This window comes from Alternaria metachromatica (assembly GCF_023757995.1).
Source record: "Alternaria metachromatica strain BMP 0045 chromosome Unknown scaffold_6, whole genome shotgun sequence".
NCBI classification, from domain to species: domain Eukaryota; kingdom Fungi; phylum Ascomycota; class Dothideomycetes; order Pleosporales; family Pleosporaceae; genus Alternaria; species Alternaria metachromatica.
The window spans coordinates 266,056-288,975 of record NW_026055497.1 but is presented as its reverse complement, the minus strand read 5'-3'; the positions used below and the strand labels follow the sequence as shown (position 1 = coordinate 288,975).

The window sequence follows — 22,920 nt, the reverse complement described above, 5'->3', positions numbered from 1 at the left end:
TTCCAATATTGCAGAACACCCCTTTTTTGTCTTCAGGCGCTTCACCAACCTCCTCGATACAATCTCTTTTGTTTCCTGGCTCTTCAAGCTTTCGCTGCTCATAAGACGGTCCTTTAGCAACGTCTATACATCCTCTACCCGTGTACTTCGACACAAATGAACGAGCCGGCTCCTCTCGATCCATATCGACATCTTCATCGCGGCTGATACGCTCAGCAAGCTTCCACGGGGGCTCGAAATACGAACAGAGTGGCGACGGCGCGTTCTAAAGCACGAAAGCCAACGTCGGCTGCAGTTAACAAAATACGAATGTTCATGCTCGATGTTTGGATTGGGTTTCAGCCTATCCTCGCTTGAGGCGGAAGACGAGATGGCCTCATACTCTTGGCGATTCATCGTCGGTTTCATCTCGGCGCTTTAACGCAACAGGGATTAGCTTACGGATACGCCCTTCCAACATCCCGTTTCATCGCCCTCGACTCACGCCTAAGACTTCCGATTGAGCTATCGCCGGCGTCTACAATGAGTGGGGAGGGTAGGCGCCACCAGGAACGACAGCCTCGACGTTTCGGTGTGGGCCGGCACGTTTGACATGCGAGTACATCTGTACGGAGGCCGCTGCTGCCTTTGGCTCTCCAGCTGCGCTCACTTTCGTTTCTAATATCAAATTCCACGACTGACCTGGTGTCACTTATTCTATTGATCGACATGATGGAGCCACAACACCATTACGCAGATGTACACTCACAGGACCATCACCATGATGACGACTCGTCGACAGAGGTCGAATCCTTAGTTGGAGGAGAGAAGCAATGGGCAGCTGGCGACTATCACAGAAGAACACCATCATCACGAAGGAACATATTGTGCCCACCGCTAGTAGCGGCGATGCGATGGGTGCTGGTGATAGGACTACAACTCGTAATCATTGGGCTCTTGGCTAGAGACCAAGGCATGCTGGACTCGACAAGATGGAAGGCTCGATCAACAAGCGCAAACGATGTTGGTGGCGACATCACCGGGTGGTCACCACATAGTAAGACTTGCTGTATGAACCAGTCCTGTACATCGACTAACAGAATTGCAGTTCCTACGCAGATCACCAAGTTCGAGATTAACCAGACATTCGCGCCATACAACACATCAGAGTTCTTTAAGCCAGAAGTACTTCGAGCATGGAACGAGCTATTGCCTGGTATGAATTCCTCAGACTTCACTCCATAGTGAACACCTCACTAACGTCAAACGCAGTCGGCATGGGCTTCCAGAGCATCCCCGATCCAGAGAACTATCACGACCTCCCCACCCCCATCGTCTGGCCCAACGCCACGGTCTTCACGACATCAATGACCCACCAACTTCACTGCCTCTACGCCGTCGTTGCCGTCTACTCCGGCATGACATCCGGCCACGAGCTCGAGGAAGACCACCACTGGCACATGATCCATTGCTTCGACTACATGCGCCAAGCTATCATGTGCAGCGCAGACATGGCTCTCGAGGGATTGGAGACGACTTTCCCTGATCACAACGGTGGCAGTGATGGCTGGGATAGCAAGCATGTTTGCAAAGATCCCAAGATGGTTAGGCAACGGTTGGAGAGTGTGAGGGCTTATGACGACCAGGAGATCTTTTGAATGGGTCGTACTTCAGCACACGTTAGTGGTCATGTCGTTGTTGAGGGGCTATTGGGTCGTTCATGCATCACACCAGTAACAATTAGACTTGATCGTTATAACTTCATATATAATATACACTTTCTTGTACAAGCCGCCAGTATCCGAGCATCGCTGTAATTACCGCCAACATCTCGAAAGCCTGCCCATAAACCCATTGGATCACGCCACTAGCTACTAAACACGTCTAAACCCCACATGACGGGGAAAGAAAAAGACGAGATGTTTCATATCGGAACGGAAAGTAGTGAATTCACCGATAGCTTGGGAGGTACTTGCTACCTTTTCAGCCTCCAGACAATATATCACGAATTATCCTGGAGGTTCTCACGGTTTCCCACAATAGCCCACGTCTTTCCATGTGCCACTGGAGTACATCACGCCTACATATACTCGATCATTCCAAAGGACACTACACCCATGTATTCATCAACACCAGCATGATAATACCTATCTTCATTGATCCAGATACAAAATTTGCTTCAACTGATGGACCCCTAAGCGAAAAGTTAGTTCTATCATTGTATATTGACTCATGTCAGTACTCTGTGTGCGTTGGTGTGATCATGCCTCTGTCAAATCAGACGTACAGTTCAAGTCGGGTGTGGCAGTAGTGAGCAGGCAAGACATCTGTAGGCCAGGAGGTAGTCAAGTCGATTTAGATAGACAAGCTATTAGATAAAGGGGTGTTGTAGATGCCTGGGCTGTTCTATCTGTATCGCATTATAGGTTGATGAGGCTATGTCTTCTGCAACCCCACTCAGGGCGCGAGATCTTGCACTACTAACTAACATTGTTTCTAGCTGAGCTATGCTGGGGAAGACGTTCGGTAGGAAGGAGTCGTTGAACATTGCGCACGATGCAATGTGTCATAGCATCTGTATTTCTTCCATCTCCGCATGCGAAAGAAATGTAATCTATAACATTGGAGAGTCATAGCCGAGATGTGTTGCATCTTACTGACGCGTTCAGATGTCGTACTCAAGTTCCGCGTGAACAAAGTCGAACGGCGCATGTTCGCGACGTGAATCTTTGCAAACCACGTCGAGCATGTTCACACAAACAGTCATGTCAACTCTTGGATCGACCGGCAGGCAGCATCACCCTCCCACATCTTCCAACATCAACTTCCGCTGCAGATCTTGCACTTGTACTCCTGAACTCTTTCGCAGCCTCTACCGTCGCAAACTCAGATCGCGCATATCTCCACGATGAACGCGACACCAGCCCCTTCGAAGCCCACACCAGCGCCTGCATCGCCAGCTAACCCCCTCCACCACCTGGTACCAGGCTATCCCAAGCTCGCCGGACGCATGGAAGTCATGCCCGAAATCGCAATGTTCAGAAGATTCGGCGCCTTGAACGCGCGCAGCCTCCTCTACTACCAGAGCGAACTCGCACATCTTGAGGACCAGCTGAAAGAACTGGAAGCTAGAGATGCGAACAGCCCAGATGGCAAGAAAGCCACGTACAGTATGAACGCATTCTGGCTCAACACTGCGGATTTCGAAGTGAACGGCGAACCCCGAGACGGAGATATGAGGCAACGCGAGCTTGTGCTGCAAATTAGACGTGTTCTCAAGGAATATAGTACGGTGAGTCCGGTAGAGGAAGAGAGTGACTTGCTGACATGACTCAGACGATGCACTCATCCAACAAGCCACCATACTCCGCATCATGAAAGAGCCCGATCCTTTCGACCTCGATCACATCCAAAAGTTCATCGCCGCGGATGAAATGAAGAACGACGTATTCATCGGGCCTGATCACAACACATGGGGTTCACTGGAAAAGCCTGAAGACTATAGCAGAGATCTCGTCGTACTGCGTGGGCGACAAGACATGGATACCTTCTCGCGCTATATTGCTGCAAGAGCTATGCATTGGATCGTGAAGCTCGGCGGCGACCGCTGGAAGAAGGTCGACGTGAGATGGGGAACTATTGCCATTGATGATGAGACTATCCTATTGTTTACTTTCGGGGTTACTTGCGCTGTTGCTTCGGCTTTGCTGGTCATTCCGGTTATCATGATCGTGGGCAAGGAATCTCTGAGCGAACAGCTTGTGATCATTGCGGCTTCCAATGTGCTCACTGCGGTTTGCTTGGGGTACTTCACTCGAGCGCGGAGGATCGATGTTTTTGCTGTTACAGCTGCGTGAGTAACATCACCATCGCGTAGCTACAGAAACCGTTGACTGACATAGGTGTAGGTTTGCGGCGGTTCAGGTCTTAGCCATAGATGCGAAACAGTAGAAAGAGCCAGTGCTTGTGCCTTTTCGGGCTTCGTGACAATGATGCCAAGAGGTGCACATTGTATTTTAACTCTTATCATTCCTTGCTACAATACAGCTTTGAGGATTGCGTTATTATGTTTAGAAAAATCAGAACGCCGTGTCTTTGACAATGTCACCTGATGAACACCATAAAGCTAGCAATCCTTCATGGGCGATCCGGGTCCGTAACACATATAAAGTTCTGCTTCGATGAATATGAGCTTTAGAGACACCTACATTTCTAATTCTGTTCCTAATTCATTGTTCATGAGCGTCTACAATCTTATCCTATAGTAGTTGTAGAACGTGGAGAACATCTCTCGCACGATACCGCCATGCCGGCCCGTTTGCTGGTAGTGGGTGTGCTCGGAAGTCAGCTGGCCTACAGTGTAGACAGTCTTTCGGCCAATTCGTACCATCGTGCTCGTGAACATACTCACAGACTCTACAACACCAGCCGATGAATGTAGTATCGTGGCGTTCTTCGAGGTTTCCGATCTTATCAATGTCGTCAAAGGGGACAAGTACAACGTCCGCACATTCTGCGCAGAGTTGACGATGGCGCACACGGTTGGGACCTAGGACTAGTGGTACGGTCTGGTGTTGGCAAGACCTACAGGTCACTCCAGCGCGGGTGCTCCTCCGATAGTTATTGAAACGTCGACAGCGTCCACCTACGTTGCTCAGCAGTAACTGACATACCCAGCCCCTTTTCCATCCTCTTGCAAGCTTTCGCAAATCACTCATCGTCTGATGAGCTTGTGACGAAGCGGGATTAGGGTCTAATGCTGCAGTGAGTATTTAATCATTTGATCTAATTGGAGTGGGATTCTTACTAGGAACCCAGGGCAACTCGCGTGAATACTTAGTACTGGAGTGAGAGGAAGGATTCACCATCTTGATGCGTTCAGACGTTATGCTCATTCAAAGTGTTCTCTACCTGAAATATGTAGGTGTATCAAAGCCTTGCAAGCTACAACAAGCTACTGATCGTCTTCTGAATCATGCGCTGGAAAAGCTGACAGGATATCAGCGATCGCTTGACGTGTCTTTGCGCTTTAGTCGTCACCGCCATCTTTGCGTGATTATCTAGACACAAAGTTAGCATCCACGACGTTGTCGCCACTGTCATGTCATGTATGTTTGTCTCAAGTCTCTCACTCAGTCTTGAGATAACATATCTGCAGCGCCCAGCTCAATTTTCCATAAAACTCACCCGTGATTATGGATGAGAAGGCGAAACTGATATCTATGTTGAGTGGTTGACAGTGCTTTAGGAAGTCAACGTCGTGTGGCATACACTTGTTGTCTGCTTTAGTGACCTTGTAGTGTGTATGGCTCACGCGTTATAAGCGTCGATGTCTTTCACAAACTGAACAGAGCTGGTATGAAGGGACAGCATCGCAGCATCAACAACGTCTTAGCGTACTGATCGTGTATATTTCGACATTCCCATGCAGTAGACCTTTGCTAGTGCTTGGCAAAATATACGACCTAGTCATTTGAGTTCTGTGATGTTGTGGAGGGTTTCACCAGGAACGCGACGTGCGACGCTACCATGACCGGTCACTTATTTGATAGGATGATTGCCGTCGTGATACGTTGCGCATGTCCACAGCCTCGAGGCACAGCAGATCAGTGCTTACTAGCCCCATATATTGCTATATAAGGAATCTTGATAGCCTGAACGATGTAAGTTCAGCCGAAACTCCCAGACATCCAGTTTTACGTCAAGCTACATGCAGCAGTCAAAGATGACAGGCGAAAAACTAGGTCAATCGAAGAAGACACGCTTGGCCTCCTCACAGTCATGGCAGAACCATCCAATAGGGTACCCACGCTTATCGGAACGCATGGGTCTGAAGCCCGAGACACTAATCTTCCGCAAGTTTGCTGCACTCAACGCGCGCATGCTATTATACATGCAGGCGGAGCTCGCTATACTCGAGAAGACGCTGCAAGAGGTGGAAGTAAGCGACCATGGAGACAAGGATGCCAACAAGCGGCAGTACGCAACAGACTATGTCAAACTATCGCAGAGTGACAGAGATGGTGATACTTATCAGCTGGAGTTAGTAGAGAAGATTTCTGCGAAACTGGGAAAGTATAGTAAGTCAATCGGAGCTGTACTACGTGCACTCTTTGTATATACCTCTTGACTGACCCGCTATAAAGACAAGGCGCTGCTACAGCAGTACAAGCTCCACCAAATTCCCGAGCCCGACCGATTCGATTTGAACGACGTGTATCGCCTGTTACATAGTGATGCCATGGGGGGTGGCGAGCTGTCAGGCGAGGACCGTGTGTTTTGGGGCTTACCTGACGATTCAGAGATGCACGCTCCTGATCTGATTGGTGTCTGCCCCCGCGAGCAAGCCGACCCGTTCTCTCGCTGGGTATCAGAGAATGCCATCCATCTCTTCAAATGCGGTATTGGGCGCCTAAAAAAAGCCGACAAACATTTTGGGCGCAGAGTCTATTACGACACCACTGTTTTGAGAGCGACGTCGTGGATGACGTCCATATTGGCTTCTCTGTTGCCAATCGCGTCGATACTAATTCTCTTGCATTTGGATTCGTTGAAGATGAAGCTTTGGGTGATCGGCGCGTTCAACGTACTGCTGAGTGTCTGCTTGAGAACGTTGACTGAAGCCAAACGCGCTGAATTGTTCGCTGTGACTGCCGCGTAAGCAATGAGCTCTCATCGATGACACGCGCTGACAGACTCAGGTTCGCTGCTGTACAAGTTGTTTTTGTCGGAACCGATCGCAACACATCTGCCAGCTAGCCGTGGTTGAGGCACACATGGTGTCAACATCGATCTGGGGTTTCAGGAGCGGGTAGACAGCTGGAGACAATGCCCGTGGACCGAAAGGGAAAATCGCTATAAAGGCTCATATACTACTACATGGGCAAATTGTTCAATAGTAAACCTACCGTTAGTAGCTTGTAGGCTCCAGATCTTGCTACAACATGATTCGCGTTGCTTGTTATCTCGACGTACGCGCCAGCTCGAACTTGATTTTGGTGTACACGATGAACCACCGGTGATGTTGATGCGAAAGCTGCCCTTGGACGGACATGGTGGAACCCTGCTGGGAAACTCATGGTGGCTAACAAGTAGAATACATCACGATCGTGTCTAGACATAACAACGTGCGCTAATGTGTAGTCCCCGTGTATGCAGGCAGTGAGGTAACGGCTGATGGAAAGTACTGCAGTCAATTGCGGGTAAGAACAACTCCGCATCCGAGCCTTCCACGCCAAGGCGCCAGTGACGCTAAGCCCCCGCGTCTTCCATCTCATCTCGCGCGAACACCAACCGCGCCCTTGCCCTCCATCTAGGATCGTTGCACGGCACATACGCAAGCATCTTATAGCTGAAACAAAACCGAATGTTGTTACACAAGCCCGAAGCGAGAACCTGTCACACCTCATACGCTTTTGACTCAATGCTAACAATCTCGCCTACATGACATACTCAACGCGACGCGAAGCACTAGAGCTCATTTTATAGTCGCGCCGATGACATGCACCCCGGATGAGCGTTTCGCAACCCATCCACATGCTAAGAGCCTCAAGACTGACCCAAGACCAACCCCGCAATCTGGCCACCCCGCCGTTGCACGCCCAGACAAGCTGAGCACTGACGTTCTCGGTGTCATTACTGGATGACAGATCTGTGCTCATGCTTCGACCACGAGCATCATTGGACAATCCCACGTTTGGCTTCTCGGCATGACAGCGGTGTCGCAAAGCTGGCGACGTTGGCACTTCGGTGGTAATATGGCGTCAGGAGCAGTATCCCGTCGTGGAGGTTTCTCCTTGTTCAAGGCTTCTTCACTTCGTGCTTGGGTCTTCTGATTACTTGGTTGGATCTCATTAGACCCTGTTCCTTGTCTACTCGCTCCATTTGGGTCCGTATGCGACGCGCCAAAAGATCAATAGGCTTTCTGTCTGCCGGGTTTGTGATGGAGATGGAACGCACGGCATGCCCAGCCACGACACCCCGAGCTCTTGGGAAGCTTCGCCCTGGCTGTAATCCGGAATTTGCCTCGGTCTCCATCGTCATCGCTCCAGTATAAGTGGATGTGTGATAAGAGAGATGATCCGCAGCTGCTCTTGTCCCTGCGACGATCCTCCCCTGTCTTCTTGAGCCTTTTCCACGGTGCAGAGAACTCCGGATATTCTGCCCATCATGAACAGCGACGACGATTACAAGCAAGACACTGTTCATAAGGAAGCGATCAGTCCGACGGCGACGGACAACAACGTCTCGGACTATGCCTACGACCAGATCGAAGAGAAGAGGTTGGTGCGTAGAGTCGACTGGAGGCTGCTACCTATATTGGGTGCCCTGTACTCCATCGCGCTCATAGACCGCACAAACGTCAGTTCAGACGCCTTCCGTCCGCGTCTAGACGAAACGCTTACCAGCAGCAGATTTCCAACGCCCGAGTTGCTGGAATGGGACCGGACCTCAACCTCCAAATTGGAGATCGATACACCATTGTCCTGGTTCTCTTCTTTCCGACATACTTCCTGCTTGAGCTTCCATCTAATATCGTCCTTCGTAAGGTGGGCAGCGCGAACTGGCTAGCTTTCATCGCCGTATCATGGGGTGCTGTCATGATCGGACAGGGCTTCGTCGAAAGCTGGATTTCACTTGCCATATGCCGTGTATTACTCGGAGCTTTCGAGGCTGGGTTCTTCCCAGGATGTGTATATCTCATCACTTGTTGGTACCGCCGCTATGAGACACAAAAAAGGTATGCGACCTTCATCAAACCAAATGCATGGTAGCAATGGCTTACCAAGAATGCAGACTGGGTGGCTTCTATCTCTTCTCTGTCGGTATCGGTGGTCTCGCGAACATCCTTGCGTATGGTCTCATGCAAATGGAAGGTGTCGGTGGTCTCCGAGGCTGGAGATGGATCTTCATCATAGGTAAGCAGAAACCACTACCAATTCCTATCTAGGTCTTCTCTTCACATCACACTTCGCATCAATCTGAGGCTTCTTGAGCTTTGTTGATTCTCCCCAAGTAATACTGACACTCAGTGTAGAGGGCATCTTGACCTGCATTGTTGCGATTGCAGCATGGTTCATCATCCTGGACTTTCCCGATAAAGCCGAAAAGAAAGGGTTTCTCACTTCCGCTGAGGCCGCTGTCATCATGCAGCGTATCGAAGATGATCGAGGAGATTCGGTAGCGGATCCATTGACCTGGGCCAAATTCGTTTACCACTTGAAAGACCTCAAATTGTGGGCCTATGCCACGTTATTCATGTCGACAACCATGCCAGCCTACGCCTTCAGTTATTTTCTCCCGGTCATTCTTCTCGGCATGGGATATTCGCCTGGTCAGGCTAACGCCCTATCCGCACCTCCGAGTCTGTTTGCGATGTTCACAGCCTTTGGGTTCGCATGGCTAGGAGACAAATACCGTCTTCGCGCTCCCGTGATTGCTGCGCAATCGATTCTTGCCATCATCGGTCTCATGATCGTAGCATATGCTAAGAACAACGGGGCAAGGTACTTTGGCTCATTCCTAGGAGTATGTGGCTGCCAGGGTAATGTCCCGGCCATTCTTGCGTACCAGAGCAACAACATTCGTGGCCAAAGTAAGCGGTCCGTCGGAAGCGCTCTCCAGATCGGCTTCGGTGCAATCGGTGGTATCCTCGCATCAACGACTTTCGTTCAGGAAGAAGCCCCAACATACATTACCGGTCTCTGGGTCACGGCTGGTCTTCAGATCTACATCCTGCTAGTGCTGTGCTGCACTACGACGTACTTCTTGAAGAAGAATAAAGTGGTAGATAAGCAGAGGGCTAATGGAGAGCCGATGGACGAGAATGAAGGCCAGGCTGGATTCAGGTATACCATATAAGCAGTGGGGAGGATGGATGCGTGTAGGAATGTTCTTTGCGCATCGCGTCTTGTGGTCGAAATCTCTTACAGTTCGTCTAAGTGGTGTCAACGCAATACTAGCTTTTAATGAAGCCTTCATGAGAATGCAACACTCAAGTCCCTGTCCTTGCGAGCAAGCCTTACAACCTTGAAAAGACGGTGGGATGGAAATAGATCCTTGCCGTATGCGGAATAGCGCGACACGGTGATGACGTTTACCGCCGGACCCCTTCGCGTCGCAGGTGATGCCCATTCATCTGTTTCAGACCAAGATAGCAACGCCTCAGTCAGCGACGCAACATGCATCAGCTACTACTAGTCGCCCTACAGCCTCGTCATTCGCACATTTTCTCTTTCCTTTTTTGACTTCCAAGACTTCGATACCCAACTTTGTATAGCTCCTAGTAATTGTAGTCGCTAATCGTTACTTTCACCATCATTCGCAGCCGGTCTCGAAAACACCACGATTTTTCTATCTTTAGCCCTACCAGACGAATAATCGAGCACCCCATTGCCAGGAGACTGATCTCTTACGCGTCCCCGAAATCGCGCTTCCACGATGAGCGCAAAACACAACCTCCACGTCGCGCACCATCTTCCAAGCCACATCTCCCCCGCCTCGGTCGTAGCGGCGCTGCATGACCACGACACGACCCTCACACTCCAAGCCCTTAGCTGTGGCTACGAGACAGCACCCAGCACTGCCGAAGCGACCCTCAAAGATACATATTGGTATCCGCCCGACCAATACCCTGTCGCAACATACCACGTCAGCGAGTGTATAACCTGGTTCCCGGGCATCGGGCAGTACGGGAAGAAGTACATAACCTTCCCAGTCTGTTACCAGAACACGAGACAGGGCATAAAGACGCGCGCGGATGCGGCGGCGGGCGTAATACTGAGGGCTGAATACAGGGTCGTTGCGAACGGCGAACTGGGCAGCGAGGTTGAGGGTGAGGGCATGGGCGTCGGGGACGCGCAATTTGTTCTCGTAGAAGACGTGGAAGTCAGCTGCGCATGGTGGCTTATGCCCTTCGTAAAGGGCAAGATGGAAGAAGGACACCGAAACCTTTGTAGGATGGTCATCGAGAAGGTAGAGAAGATGGTAAGCGAGGGGTGGGAAGGCCATGATCCTGTGGCATTTGGTCTACATGGTGTTGCGAGCCGGCACGACAGCAGGATAGAGGGTATGGAGGATGTGAACACAGGGTTTGCGCAGGAGACGAGGGAACATTATGGGAAGCCACAGCCGGTGGTGTTTGGGCAGACACATCAAGATGTACCACGATACGCAGACGCGGATGCGATGGAGGAGGAGCGGCCGCACCTGCCCGCCGGGCCGCTACCGGAGAAGGTTATCTACGGATAACTTTTGCGCGCAGGCTACAGAACTTGGAGTAGCAATGAACGCACGTAGAAACCGTAGACCACTCCACCAAGAGTGAAAGTATGTCACGACCCTGTGATCAGACAGGGCAATAGTAATGACGGGAAGCGAAAGGCAATCAACGCGTGATTGCATCACACAACCTGTAACTAATGAAACCACATCGACTTCTCCCGACCCTCCCATCACCAACTTTACAAAGACATGACGCCCTCGACTACTCAACTACCCTTACGCCTCGCACTCGCGCTTCTCCTGCCCCTCTGGGCGCGTTCGACGACCCAGGATGAGGTGTGGGCAGTCTTTCTCCTCACGGCTTTGCTTTCGATACTGGTGTATCAAACGCGCTTCGCTATCGACTTTTACCTCGCTAAATGCGCCATGGTAGCGGTGTACGGAACATTCGTCGCGACCTATGTTGCCGAGTATTACTTTGTCGGTCCATGGATGCGATTAGCCATGGGGTATATTTTCTCTTGGGATGCGCTTCAGTACATCTTACCTTTTATTGAACACTATGTAAGATAGTTTTGTTCCCAGTCATACTGTCGATATCTAATGGGAATATAGGTTCGTGTCCAGGAAGTACGCCAGAAGCCTTTAAGATCATCGCCAATTCTGAACCTGCCCCTTGTCATGGCTACTATATTGACGATATACCTTGGCGTGTGTGGCTACGTCAATACACAGGGCCCGAGATGGCGCGCCCTAGGTATCTGCCTCATGACGGTCTGCGCTGTCGGTGGCTTGCTTCAGCATTGTGCTATTGGCGTACGACATATGGTATCCTGTTATTATGCTGTATCGCACCTCGACATCGCGGATACACCCAGACCAGTCGAGCCGGAACTGGAACGAGACGATACTGTTCTTTCGACTCAAGAGAAGAGTGTCCCTGTCTTGGCATTTATGTCTGAGGACGAGAAGTGCAAGTACTGGGCAGAAGGGTCGCTTGTGCCTCTGGGGTACTGTGATTGGGAACTACTGATGGCGCAGGTGATCTCAGAGATACCGACGATGCAGGGTCGGCCAAGTACGAGGAGGAGAGGTTAGGGTTGGAAGAAAGGATTTAGATGATACGGGGGCTCTGTTCAACGCTCACAGACTATCTAAACGAGCTTCCATTACAGTAAACGATCTACAAGGGCATGATATCTGGCTTCGGTCCCACAGGCACAATCTTCGCCTTCGTAGCGTTCGAGTAGCCATCCTTGTACTTAGAAAACATTAGCCATCTTGTACTGAGTCTTTTACTTTGACTGTTTACTTACCGCTTGAAAGTCCACTGTCTTCTTGAACGCACCGAAATTAGTCGTTTCGCTCTCATCCCAGTACAGCCTGCGTACCCAGTCGTGCAGCCGGGGGTACTCATAGCGAATCATCTTGAGGTTGCATTTGAAGATTGTGAAGTACGCAACATCGAATCTGATGATGGTAGTATACAGCCGGATGTCTGCTTCAGTGATGTGATCGCCAAACAGGTATGGGCCATGCCCTGGCTGGCCAAGATGTTCTTCCAGACGATCGAGAGATTTGAACAAGGGGTAGACGTGCTCTTCGTATGCCTCCTGGGATTGGGCAAACCCAGTCTTGTACACACCGTTGTTGATGGTATCGTAAACCCACTCGTTCATGGCGTCGATGTCCTTACGCAAATGCTCTGGCAGGATGGCTTTGTCGCCTTTGCTCGACTCGCGGAGCTGCTCGGGAATGAACGCATCAAACTCGGTGTAGAACATACGGATGATTTCGCTGGACTCGTTGTTCACGATTGTCACTGTGACCGAGTCAGCGCATACCTTTTCCGCGCTTGCGATCACGAGACCTGCCTTTCTTCTTGTCCCAGAGAGTCGGGACGAGGTACCGCCCTTCGTATTCCGGGTTCGCCCTTTCATACAGCTGCCTCAAGTTCGTATAGCCATACAACGGCTCTTTCTCGAACCCAGGCTTTCCGGACATGCCCCATCCTTTCTTATCGTGAACGAGCGACAGATCCCATACGATCAATTGGATGATGTCTTTGAGCCCTTTCAAGCTGCGCACTAGATTCGTACGATGTGCCCAAGGGCAGCCCATGTGAATGTAAAGCGCATATCGATCCTTTTCCGCTGGGAACTCCGACCTGGGATCAGAAGAGATGAAATTGCGGAACGCTGAGGGTTTGCGACGGAATTGGCCGTCTTTCTCAGCGAAGCCGTTGGTGGCGGCCTTGGAGATGTTAGCAAATGTGGCTAGCCTGGTGCGACCATGCTCAGGTGGGCATTGCCATGCTGATGACATCGCATTTGTATAGGCATCCCAGCTTACCGATTCTGACATTTTTTGTAGTTTGACTGTAGAAATGCTTGAGGCGTCTTACGGTTTGGTTACAGAAGACACATGGTTGCCATCAACGATGACGTGAGCTGACGGCACGGGAATGACAGGCGGACTTTAGCCTGGCGGATGGTCCGCGACTTCTTCACGTCCTTTTACCTTGCTCCCTAGTCATCATTCCCACACAACACACACGTCGCATAGTCTTGGGTGACAACATTCCTAAATGCGATGCCTATTGTAGCCGCAGCAGCTCTCTGCATCTACCCCTGACACGCGCCGTCGCTAGAATGGTAAGGGGTCACTAGGCAGCAGGCTACTTGCCTTGGTAGCGTCGCCACTACTTGCAAGCCAGTCCGAGTGTCGTGCAGCGTGCTCTAGAATAAATACCGTAGGTCTGCAAACATTTTGACACCCTTTGTTTATATTCAGAAGTTCTTGCATTGACAACGCTTGGCTGTTGTCAAATCATCGCAAGATGGGCTCACCGCAGGATTCCGCCGTACCAGAAGCCTGTGCCTCAAGCGCTCCGGCGTCCGACTCCCGATCCAGTTCTCAGCCAGACAACCACCAGATCTCAATGATAAACACCCCAAGCGGACGCGATGAAAATATAGAACGGTGCACATTCCTCGACCTCCCAGCAGAAATCCGAAACCATATCTACGGCTACATCGTCGGCAAATTCGAGCGAAGAATCATAGATCATTGCGGGAAAGAACGATGCGTAACAACCGTCAAAGGCGTCTTTGCCCAGCTCCCGAAAACGATTCGTGGTCTCCTCAATACCTGCAAAACGATATGGCTCGAGCTTCTCTCGTTGCTATTCGGGTCATATACTTGGACTGCTGATCTCCTCTTACGAACCTCCCCACATGGGAAGATTCTCACACGTTCGAACGGAAGCTGGCTTCGAGAACCAAGCACACTCTTTCATCCAACATCCAACAACATCCGCCGCGTTAATTTCCGAATCAAAGACACCGTTCCACATCCAGGGTCTTCGCCGAAGCTGCTTTTGCAATACACGGTCGAAATACGTCTCAGCGAGCGCAGCAGTGCTGATGCTTTCACTACTCGGGTCTCGGGGTTTGTAACGGGCGTAGGTGGAGAAAACCGTTATAATTTCAAAGCAGACAAAGGTAAAGCATTGGAGCAGGTACTGGAGAAGAGCATCAATAGCGCATTGCGGGAGGTGGTCAAGACGAAATTGGAATCGAGGCAAAGTAGCAGTTGCTTCACTGTTGAGGAATGGCAGGGGCTTGTATTAAAGCTCAAAGAGGCGTATATGGCGTGGATTGTGGAGGAGCAAACATCAAACTAAAGTTCAGCGAAGGTGTCGCCTTACAAAAGGGTAGTGGACTACAAACTTCATCTTGTTGTTATATAAGCGCAGAGGAAGGTCTTGTCTTATTTAAGCATTATAATAAATGAGCTTCCACAAATCGACTGATCTATTGTCTAGCCTTAGGCTTAACTATCTAATGATATTGAATCTCCGAAATCCCATCGTCTACCTCCAAGGTTTACTATAATAAGCAATAAAAGAAGCCAAAATATAGTGTCTAAGTCAGAAAACCTGGTGAGCGCTTCGTCTTTGCGCAAACAAATTCCGATAATATACTGCTGGGTGCGAACACAACTTCCTACGGCCCATGAACAAGTGTTTGGCCCACGAAAATGACCTGTATAGCCGCAAATCTATGCTTTGGGTCAGATATGTACAGCCTGAACAACGATTGGAGCTTACACTGCTGTTATCGCGAAGACGTCGGTCCTTCTCGCCTCCGTGAACCATCCTAGACAGAGCGACACAATGCCGTTGAAAACAGCAATGGCGGCGAGACGATGTACCAGCGAGGATATGTTGACCAGCGCGATGATTGCTATGACCGGGAGTATGGAAGCGATGAAGCAGGTCAACCAGAACGTGATTGTTGAGATTGTGTCGTCACGATAGAAACACATGGGGTTTTCACTTTCCTTTCCCGGGTATAGCTTCTTGAAGAACAAAAAGACGTGTACCAGTCGATCGGAGAGCATGGTTGTGAATGTGTCGGTGCGCACTCGCGGATGCAGCGCGATCAAGCCATCGTCTGCGTGAGCGGTGGGATCATCGTATATGCCCCAGACGTTCCTGTCTGGACCGTACAAGGGTAACTTCATCTCTGAGCTGGCCATGAAGCCTTGGACGTCCTTGAGGTCATAGTAGTCTGGGGGCTCGAACTGGCAGATGGCTGTCTGATAGTACAATGCCTTGTCTGTGCCGATTAGTATCACCCATCTTGGTGTCCTTATGGTCTTGAGTACTCACTGTACTCCCTAAGCTTCTCTCGAATCTTGAGGATGAGACTCAGTTGCGATGCGTCGACACCATCCCTTTCCTCTGCTGAAACTTCAAGGAAGAACCAGTCGTGAGCATACCGGGCTTTCTCCCCTTCATCGCTGTCGTGGTCTGCGACTTCCATCTCTCGTAACTCCTCTTCCAAGTATGTTATTTCCGCCTGCATGTATAGCAGATTCTTCGCGTTTAGTGCACCAAAGCTACGGAAGATGGCGCTCTCGGGGCGTATGCCCATTGATCGGGCAAGCTTGGGGTAGCCTTTGACATAGCCTTGGAGTAGCTTGGATTCTGATGTCTCAGCCATTGTAATGAGAGAAATAAGGTAGAGGCGGAGCAAAGTTGCTGCGAGTGTTGGAGTTCGACAAGACCTTTCGCAGCGTCTTTATATACCTGGATAGCGGTCGTTAGCGCAATTGAATGATTGTTGGGGATTGAATCATTGGTACAATCACACCGGCGAAGTGACATACGGTAGCTTCAATCAATACTGTGCGACTACCGACAGCCATCAAGGGTCATTGTCACATATCCCGCGCTGGGGGTGGTCGTGGTCGTGGTACGGGTGGAGAAACTGTAGTGTGATAGCATGTATGCCTGGTAGATCTCTTCAGTTCTTCGTAGCCCAATGTGAAATTCTTTAATCAACACTAATGAACACATTGGACCTCAGACAGACATCATTCTATGTAGTCTGTTGAAGTATCATTCTCGCCAATCCTATACCTCTAATAAGACGCCATAGTCGATCGCATGTATCCATAAAACATCACCCATGCTAAGCTGATTTAGAGAAGTAAATGATACATAACCGTCCAGCTACTCCCTCACAATCGCTTGGGTGCGCTTGATACTAAAGAAGAGAACTGGACCATACGATCTCAATAAGCTCACGTGCTACATCCATGCGACGTGATGTTTGGGTTGCGCAATCACAATGCTCACGATAGCAATATATAATCTGCGAAGAGAGACGAGGCTTTCCATGATTATAACCCCACCCATCTGAGAGAAAGCATGTCGAATCACACTACCGCCCAAGCGTCTGCTAACGTGAACACCCCGGCGTGGACCTTTTTCGCCTTACCAGGAGAGGTCCGAAATATCATCTACGACATCCTCATCACAAAAGCCTACCCCAAAGACGACATCAGGCCTGTCGCTTCGCGCATGAGTGCTATCCTCGTGAAGTTCCCCAGTTGGCTCAAAGACTTTGCGGATGCTTCTAGGCGGGTTCGAGACGAATTGATACCACTCGTCATGCGACAATACACATGGGTAGCCGACTTGCTATCTAACGATATCGACGACGGGAACTGGTATATTGCGAATAATCGATCATGGCTGGAGGGGACCGATCCTCATCTTGATGGCAACATCCGTCACGTTAGCCTGCGACTTAGGCACTGGTTACCGTCCCAGGAGGTGCCCCGGACAGAGCCATTCTTCAAAATAGGCGAAATGGGCGTTTTCTCTGCTTATATCGACATTCAGCTGTTGGAAAGCGCACCGCATGTCAGTATGAGGGCGAGGGCCCATATAAGGCTTCTCGACTGCAACCAAGAGGCTGCATTAATGGCCGCGTTGAGCTCCGCGCTAGACGAAGACGTCGGTGCTGAGTTGCAAAGGTTAGTGAGCGAGAAACAGGCGGCAGGGTCAGCCCAAACATGTTTTACTATAGCGGATTGGAACCGAGTTGCAGAAACCTTGGGAACGACGTTTACTACCTGGTTCAAGACGTATGATTGGACCTCGTGGGAATAGGGCTTCATATGGACATGTACCGTTGGTGGAGTTCGGATGATGAATTGCTATCGACGACATATGCAGGTCAGGATAGGCTCTCTGTATCGAGCAGACACCCAGAGTACTACATGATGATGTTGAGAGGATTTCTCTGGGCGCCAAATATACTGTAGCCACCGCGCTGATGATAGTTTGCATAAAGAGCGTTCAGATTCAATCTCGAATTTCCCAGCCATTATTGTTGGGATGCGTAATCAGCCCAGCAAGGGCTCCACACCGGCTTCCAGCTTCTCAGCATACGTACTGCAGAGACTGCCATCGCGCCAAACACCACGAATGTTCAATGTCGCGTCAATATCTTCTAGTGGGTTTCCTTCAACCAGCAACATGTCGGCGTTGAGTCCTTCCGCCAGGCGTCCGCGATCGGTGAATTGGAAACGTTTGGCGACCAGGCTTGTGGCAGAGCGCAAAGCCTCCGCAGGTGACATGCCGATCTTGTTCACGAAGACGTTCAACTCTTGATGCATTGATAGCCCAAACGCCGTTCCTACTGCTGGACCTGCTGAATCACTTCCGCTACATTTCGTTAGTCACTTGTTCGATAGGATACACACAATTGACTTACCAGAGAATATCAATACCCGCTTCTCTAAGCTTCTTCACGCCCTCGTATGCGTATTCCGCTTTACCGTTCTCAGCACAAAAGCCCATGCACTTACACATGTTGCCCACGCGATCGTCGTTGATCAGCCCTTTGATTCGGGGGTCGTGTGCGAACTGATGCTGCAGTTCTTTCCCCTCAGTAGTCAGACTGCCGATTGCAGCAAGGGTAGGATTGACCCAGGCGTTGTTCTTCTTGTACGCATCTATCAGCTCTTGGGTTGGCGGCTGGTCGCAGAACGTATGTGTAAGGCCATCAACACCCGCGTTCAGGACATCGAGAGTGTCCCGCAGGGAGAGAGCGTGTGCAACGGTCAGGTAACCTCGCTTTTTGGCTTCCGTGATAATCGTTTTTTGTAGTTCGACTGAAGGGTAGGTGAACTCGCGACCCATGCTGGTCCCGCTCTCGTGCATGAGTTTGATGTAGTCTGGTTGCATCTCTTTCTTCGTCCACTCCAGGTATTCCATGACGCTGCTTTGATCCGTCAACTTAGGCCACTTTGCAATTGCCGCCGCTGTCTCAGGACTCTTGTCGTGAGCCGTGATTACGGGTATCGGCCACCCGTTCTCGATGGTGGCAGCCTGGCCTGCTGTCTTGTACGAAGCAGTATCTGGCTCCAAAGTCTGCTTCTTCAGCTTCTGCACGTTCTCAAGCTCGTTGTGCATCTCGCACACGGTAGTCACGCCAAAGCGTAACGCTTGGGGTAGGGCTTCGGGATCGGCCCTGTCTGCGTGGATGTGGCAGTCGATTAAGCCTGGGAGGAGCGTGTGGCCCGGTTTCGAATATGTCTTTACTGGTTCGAGCGGCGCATCGCTGATGGGTCCGACACTCTTGATCCTGCCATCAAGTACGTGGACATATCCTTCGTCGATAGTCTCTTCGCCAGTGAAAATGCGAATGTCACGAAGAAGGAAAGTCGTCATGGTGCTGTATGCTTCGATGGTAAGACTGTATCTTGTCGCACTGCTTTGCTCCTAGCTGGTGTTCGTAGACGATATAGACCACAATTGCGTTGTGCGATTGACAGAGGATGCAGGGACGGAACTACGTGTCCCTTCTGAATCGCACATATTGCTTTTGTAGAAGATTACATCTAGCTCACTTTGCTGCAGATGGGGGGCCAGCGGTACGGGCTCGTTGCATTAGCGTCCGGCTACGACCCGCAAACTACGGATGGAAAAGGCGTCAGGCCCGTGGGGCCAGTATCGTATTGCGAGTATGCCGTATCGCAGGAGTGAGACCTTTGCGGCATGTCTGGCACTGGACGGACGTGATGGCTTTGTCGTCATTAGTAAGTATCGCGGTGTCCCCATTCGGTCAGTGTCGTGGAGAGCCGAAGCGGGTTCACCGCTCCCGTGTTATGCGCCATGGTGGATGGAAGGTAACAGGGACAAGCGTGAAGTTCGGCAGGTCTTCTATGGACCTAGTGTTGATGCAGTAATGCCCCTCATTGAGCGATTGTGACATGCATGAGAACCCGCATCGCTCCTTCAAATCGATCCACAGATGCCAAGACGCTAGTGACCAGTCGCGTTCATCCTCATCGTCGCTTCCACCACTCGACTTCCTGTCTTCGTATCATGACTTTGTGAACTTCACTACAGTTCGGCCGTTACAACTGAAGAGCCGTATTCACATAATCTCAAACGTTCAACGGCTTGGAACATCTAATCATTTAGCTGTGAGTCATTGTCACCTCCGCCACCACGGGTGATGTTTGAAGTGCATGAAGAATGGACTACAACGTCTTCAACTTCTTCTTGAAATGTAGATATCACAGTAGCTTGGAGATGTGAACATAAGTACAACACGATCTCAAGGAGACGACGTGGCCATTGCGAGTGACATATTCAAGGTATAAAAGCCTATCCTAGGTTGCTCAACTCTGAATCCTCACACTCTCACCACATAACAACATTACGACCGCCTGCTACTCTAAAGAAACTAAAGCCATGTTTCCCTATAGGCAGTCGGGGTATACCTATAATATTACGTTCTCACAACAAGTACCTTTCTCAGGGCCTTATATTGTACAGGCCGGGAACCCGCAGCTGGCCCTCGTTCCACAATTGGCAGTTGTTCCACAACAACAAGTAGTCAACCGACGACAGACACGGGTCCACTACACCGGCTACGATAGAAATCTCACTGACTCCCAATTCTGTCGTTGCGCACAACCAGAAACCCACGGCGATGCGTACTCACATCCTGAAGTTAACAACCACGCACAATACGATGGTGTACACATCCTAGATCTTCAAGGCCAGGAGATACAGAGAGAAGAGTATATCCAGCGATGCATGGATATCTTAGGCAAAGACTTCGTCAACTCGAACCACGAACTAAGAACTGTGCGTGCGCAGGTCCTGCACCCTGAAAGTATGCGAGTGCAGGATGGCCAGAGGGAGACTGCGAGACGAGCAGCAGAGATTGGAGTTCTCAGGAAAGGGGTACCGCACGATGTCGTTTGGTACGGGCCGGTGAACCCCAAAGGATGCCATATTCACCCGCCACCTGAGCAATGCGAAGAAAATTTCATCGGGGCAACTGGAAGTTGGAATCCGGTAACTGGGCGCGCGGTGAACGGACTAACAATGGCCGAGCGTGAGGCAGATTGGGGGCAGCGTGGGTACGGTCGTCAGGGTTTTAGTCGACGTGGATATCGTTGAAGTGATTGGCTATGTAGTTAGATGTAATTGAATTTACTGAAAGTATGGTCAGCATATCACTATTTACATCTGTAACGGTAAGTGCTTCCGTATGATGATCGGCTCCTCCAAGGGAAACCGCAGCCAATGTTGCGGTCGGCTTCCAAGGAGGCTCTGAGAACACCTGTCATATCGGTCTGGATCCCCGTGGTAGGCGTGCATTCGGGTCGAATGGGTACTGTATTCCTTCGTTGCGTGCCTACAACCCGAGAACAGAGTGTGATTGATGATGTATTCGTCGTTTGCCAAAACCATGACAGCTCGCGTCACGATGATGGACCCACGTCACGGGCCGAGTGAAGAGCGAACGACTGCGACGCGTAACGAACGGAAGCAAAGCCGCTGTCCGCCAAGCCCCCCACCAACGCGACGGAGCGTGTCTCCAGTTCGTCATGACTCCGGCATCGCAGTCTCCATCACGACTCTCATTTCTCTCCATTCAAGCCCTGTCTGGCTTCGATGCTGCACACTCGTTTTGTAGCTACCAACCATGGTGGTCCTAGTTGATCTGGGAGACGATGAACTGCCCAATTTAGAGACGCCCCATCCATCTTCCGGCCGGTTCAACGTCTTGCCGCCGCGTCGCTCCCTTGATGAAGGCGACGTGACGACAGCAGCCGAGAGGCCGAACCCGAATATCAATGGATTCAGCGCGGCACTTAGCTGTTATCCGTACGCTCCAGCCATAGCATGGACTTGATTCCGCGCTTTGATGTATGCTAATCACATTAACTATGCAGGATAGTCAGTCAGCTCGCTGCTCAACTCGACCTCAACACGCTCCACGACCTCTCACGTACTTGCAGGCAGTTTCGCGCGAATCTGCTTGAATATCGCAGCCAGCTCGTCAGACATACGCTTCATTGCGAGAATGAAGACGATGACCTCAGTGAGAAGCTTGGTTCGCGACTGCACGAGGGACGAAATGTCTTGGACAGCCGCCTGACGACTGGTCGCGTCGGCAAATGCGCCCGCGACATGGTGGGCGACTGCCAGCGGTGTGGGACAGTCGTATGCCGGGTACGACATCCATATGCAAGTGAACGGGCATAGGGCTAACAGGTCTTGCAGAACTGTACGATGAAGCCACCACCAACGCCCACGCTCAGAGCCCGCCATCGCCGGCTATGCAGAACGTGCACCAAAGCGCCTCTCGCACTGCTCATGGCTGTGCAGAAGCAGCGCGCCTCATCGATGTCCCCTTCGCCACCCGGGTCACCAGAGACACATCCAGTGCTCTTAGATGGCGATAACCCGCGAGCCTTTACCGCGCCAGCTTTCGAGCGCACACCCTGCAACTGCGACAATGTAGTTTGGCTCTGCGCTCCTTGTGGCAAGGACCTGCGAAACGCCGACACCACATACGTCCGCGGTTGGAGCTGGCGCACCATGTACAGCCACATGCACGGCGGCGTAGGCATCGGGCTCGGCGAAGGCAACGAAGGCGTAGAATGTGGACGAGGTTCCGCATGCCTAGGCGCACACATCGTCGAGCACGAGACATGCGAGCAAAATCTCCTCGACACCATTGAGAAAGAGAGATCACAAACGCCAGAGTCGCCCGAACGCTGGAGGGGCTCTTCCTACCTCACCCAGGAGATCGAAGGCATCGGCGGCGTGCTCAAGGTCAAACACAAGAAGCAGGTGCGCGTTGGCGAATGCGTCAAGCTATTTGAGGACGAGAAGAAGAAGTCGATTCAGTATCTTGAGCGAGAGGTCAAGGGCGAGCTGAGGAGTTGGTGCTCTTGGTGTGAGAGGGTTGTGCTGGGTAAGAAGGATAAGGCTGAGATCAATGGGGAAAGACCCTCGTCTAGTGGCTCGAGCTCATCGTCTAGTAAACCAGTCTTTACATATAGATACTGATTTGGACTGTTATTAGCTATGTAATCCTGCCCAGATAT

General features: G+C 50.9%; 10 protein-coding genes across 10 annotated transcripts; 7 read left to right on the top strand and 3 right to left on the bottom strand.

Annotated features, from left to right (window-relative positions):
- Positions 1-708: 708 nt before the first annotated feature.
- Positions 709-1,637, top strand: J4E83_003666 (uncharacterized protein; the record flags this gene model as incomplete). Its single annotated transcript, XM_049330600.1, has 3 exons — positions 709-1,036; positions 1,088-1,195; positions 1,252-1,637. The coding sequence occupies 3 exons, from the start codon at positions 709-711 to the stop codon at positions 1,635-1,637; spliced, it is 822 nt and encodes a 273-aa protein (XP_049190017.1).
- A 1,250-nt stretch (positions 1,638-2,887) lies between these two features.
- Positions 2,888-3,836, top strand: J4E83_003665 (uncharacterized protein; the record flags this gene model as incomplete). Its single annotated transcript, XM_049330599.1, has 2 exons — positions 2,888-3,266; positions 3,316-3,836. 2 exons carry the CDS (start codon positions 2,888-2,890, stop codon positions 3,834-3,836), a joined length of 900 nt encoding a protein of 299 aa, XP_049190016.1.
- Positions 3,837-5,704: 1,868 nt separating this feature from the next.
- On the top strand, positions 5,705-6,640 carry J4E83_003664 (uncharacterized protein; the record flags this gene model as incomplete). The annotated part of the gene is made up of 2 exons (XM_049330598.1): positions 5,705-6,059; positions 6,126-6,640. 2 exons carry the CDS (start codon positions 5,705-5,707, stop codon positions 6,638-6,640), a joined length of 870 nt encoding a protein of 289 aa, XP_049190015.1.
- Positions 6,641-8,148: 1,508 nt separating this feature from the next.
- On the top strand, positions 8,149-9,840 carry J4E83_003663 (uncharacterized protein; the record flags this gene model as incomplete). The annotated part of the gene is made up of 4 exons (XM_049330597.1): positions 8,149-8,340; positions 8,394-8,719; positions 8,776-8,897; positions 9,017-9,840. 4 exons carry the CDS (start codon positions 8,149-8,151, stop codon positions 9,838-9,840), a joined length of 1,464 nt encoding a protein of 487 aa, XP_049190014.1.
- A 579-nt stretch (positions 9,841-10,419) lies between these two features.
- J4E83_003662 (uncharacterized protein) lies at positions 10,420-11,229 on the top strand (the record flags this gene model as incomplete). The annotated part of the gene is made up of 1 exon (XM_049330596.1): positions 10,420-11,229. The coding sequence occupies one exon, from the start codon at positions 10,420-10,422 to the stop codon at positions 11,227-11,229; it is 810 nt and encodes a 269-aa protein (XP_049190013.1).
- A 1,156-nt stretch (positions 11,230-12,385) lies between these two features.
- Positions 12,386-13,566, bottom strand: J4E83_003661 (uncharacterized protein; the record flags this gene model as incomplete). The annotated part of the gene is made up of 4 exons (XM_049330595.1): positions 12,386-12,463; positions 12,519-13,024; positions 13,068-13,455; positions 13,555-13,566. 4 exons carry the CDS (start codon positions 13,564-13,566, stop codon positions 12,386-12,388), a joined length of 984 nt encoding a protein of 327 aa, XP_049190012.1.
- Positions 13,567-15,309: 1,743 nt separating this feature from the next.
- Positions 15,310-16,211, bottom strand: J4E83_003660 (uncharacterized protein; the record flags this gene model as incomplete). Its single annotated transcript, XM_049330594.1, has 2 exons — positions 15,310-15,824; positions 15,878-16,211. The coding sequence occupies 2 exons, from the start codon at positions 16,209-16,211 to the stop codon at positions 15,310-15,312; spliced, it is 849 nt and encodes a 282-aa protein (XP_049190011.1).
- A 710-nt stretch (positions 16,212-16,921) lies between these two features.
- On the top strand, positions 16,922-17,649 carry J4E83_003659 (uncharacterized protein; the record flags this gene model as incomplete). Its single annotated transcript, XM_049330593.1, has 2 exons — positions 16,922-17,532; positions 17,607-17,649. The coding sequence occupies 2 exons, from the start codon at positions 16,922-16,924 to the stop codon at positions 17,647-17,649; spliced, it is 654 nt and encodes a 217-aa protein (XP_049190010.1).
- A 255-nt stretch (positions 17,650-17,904) lies between these two features.
- J4E83_003658 (uncharacterized protein) lies at positions 17,905-19,234 on the bottom strand (the record flags this gene model as incomplete). The annotated part of the gene is made up of 2 exons (XM_049330592.1): positions 17,905-18,226; positions 18,276-19,234. The coding sequence occupies 2 exons, from the start codon at positions 19,232-19,234 to the stop codon at positions 17,905-17,907; spliced, it is 1,281 nt and encodes a 426-aa protein (XP_049190009.1).
- A 2,798-nt stretch (positions 19,235-22,032) lies between these two features.
- J4E83_003657 (uncharacterized protein) lies at positions 22,033-22,882 on the top strand (the record flags this gene model as incomplete). Its single annotated transcript, XM_049330591.1, has 2 exons — positions 22,033-22,039; positions 22,167-22,882. The coding sequence occupies 2 exons, from the start codon at positions 22,033-22,035 to the stop codon at positions 22,880-22,882; spliced, it is 723 nt and encodes a 240-aa protein (XP_049190008.1).
- Positions 22,883-22,920: the final 38 nt, after the last annotated feature.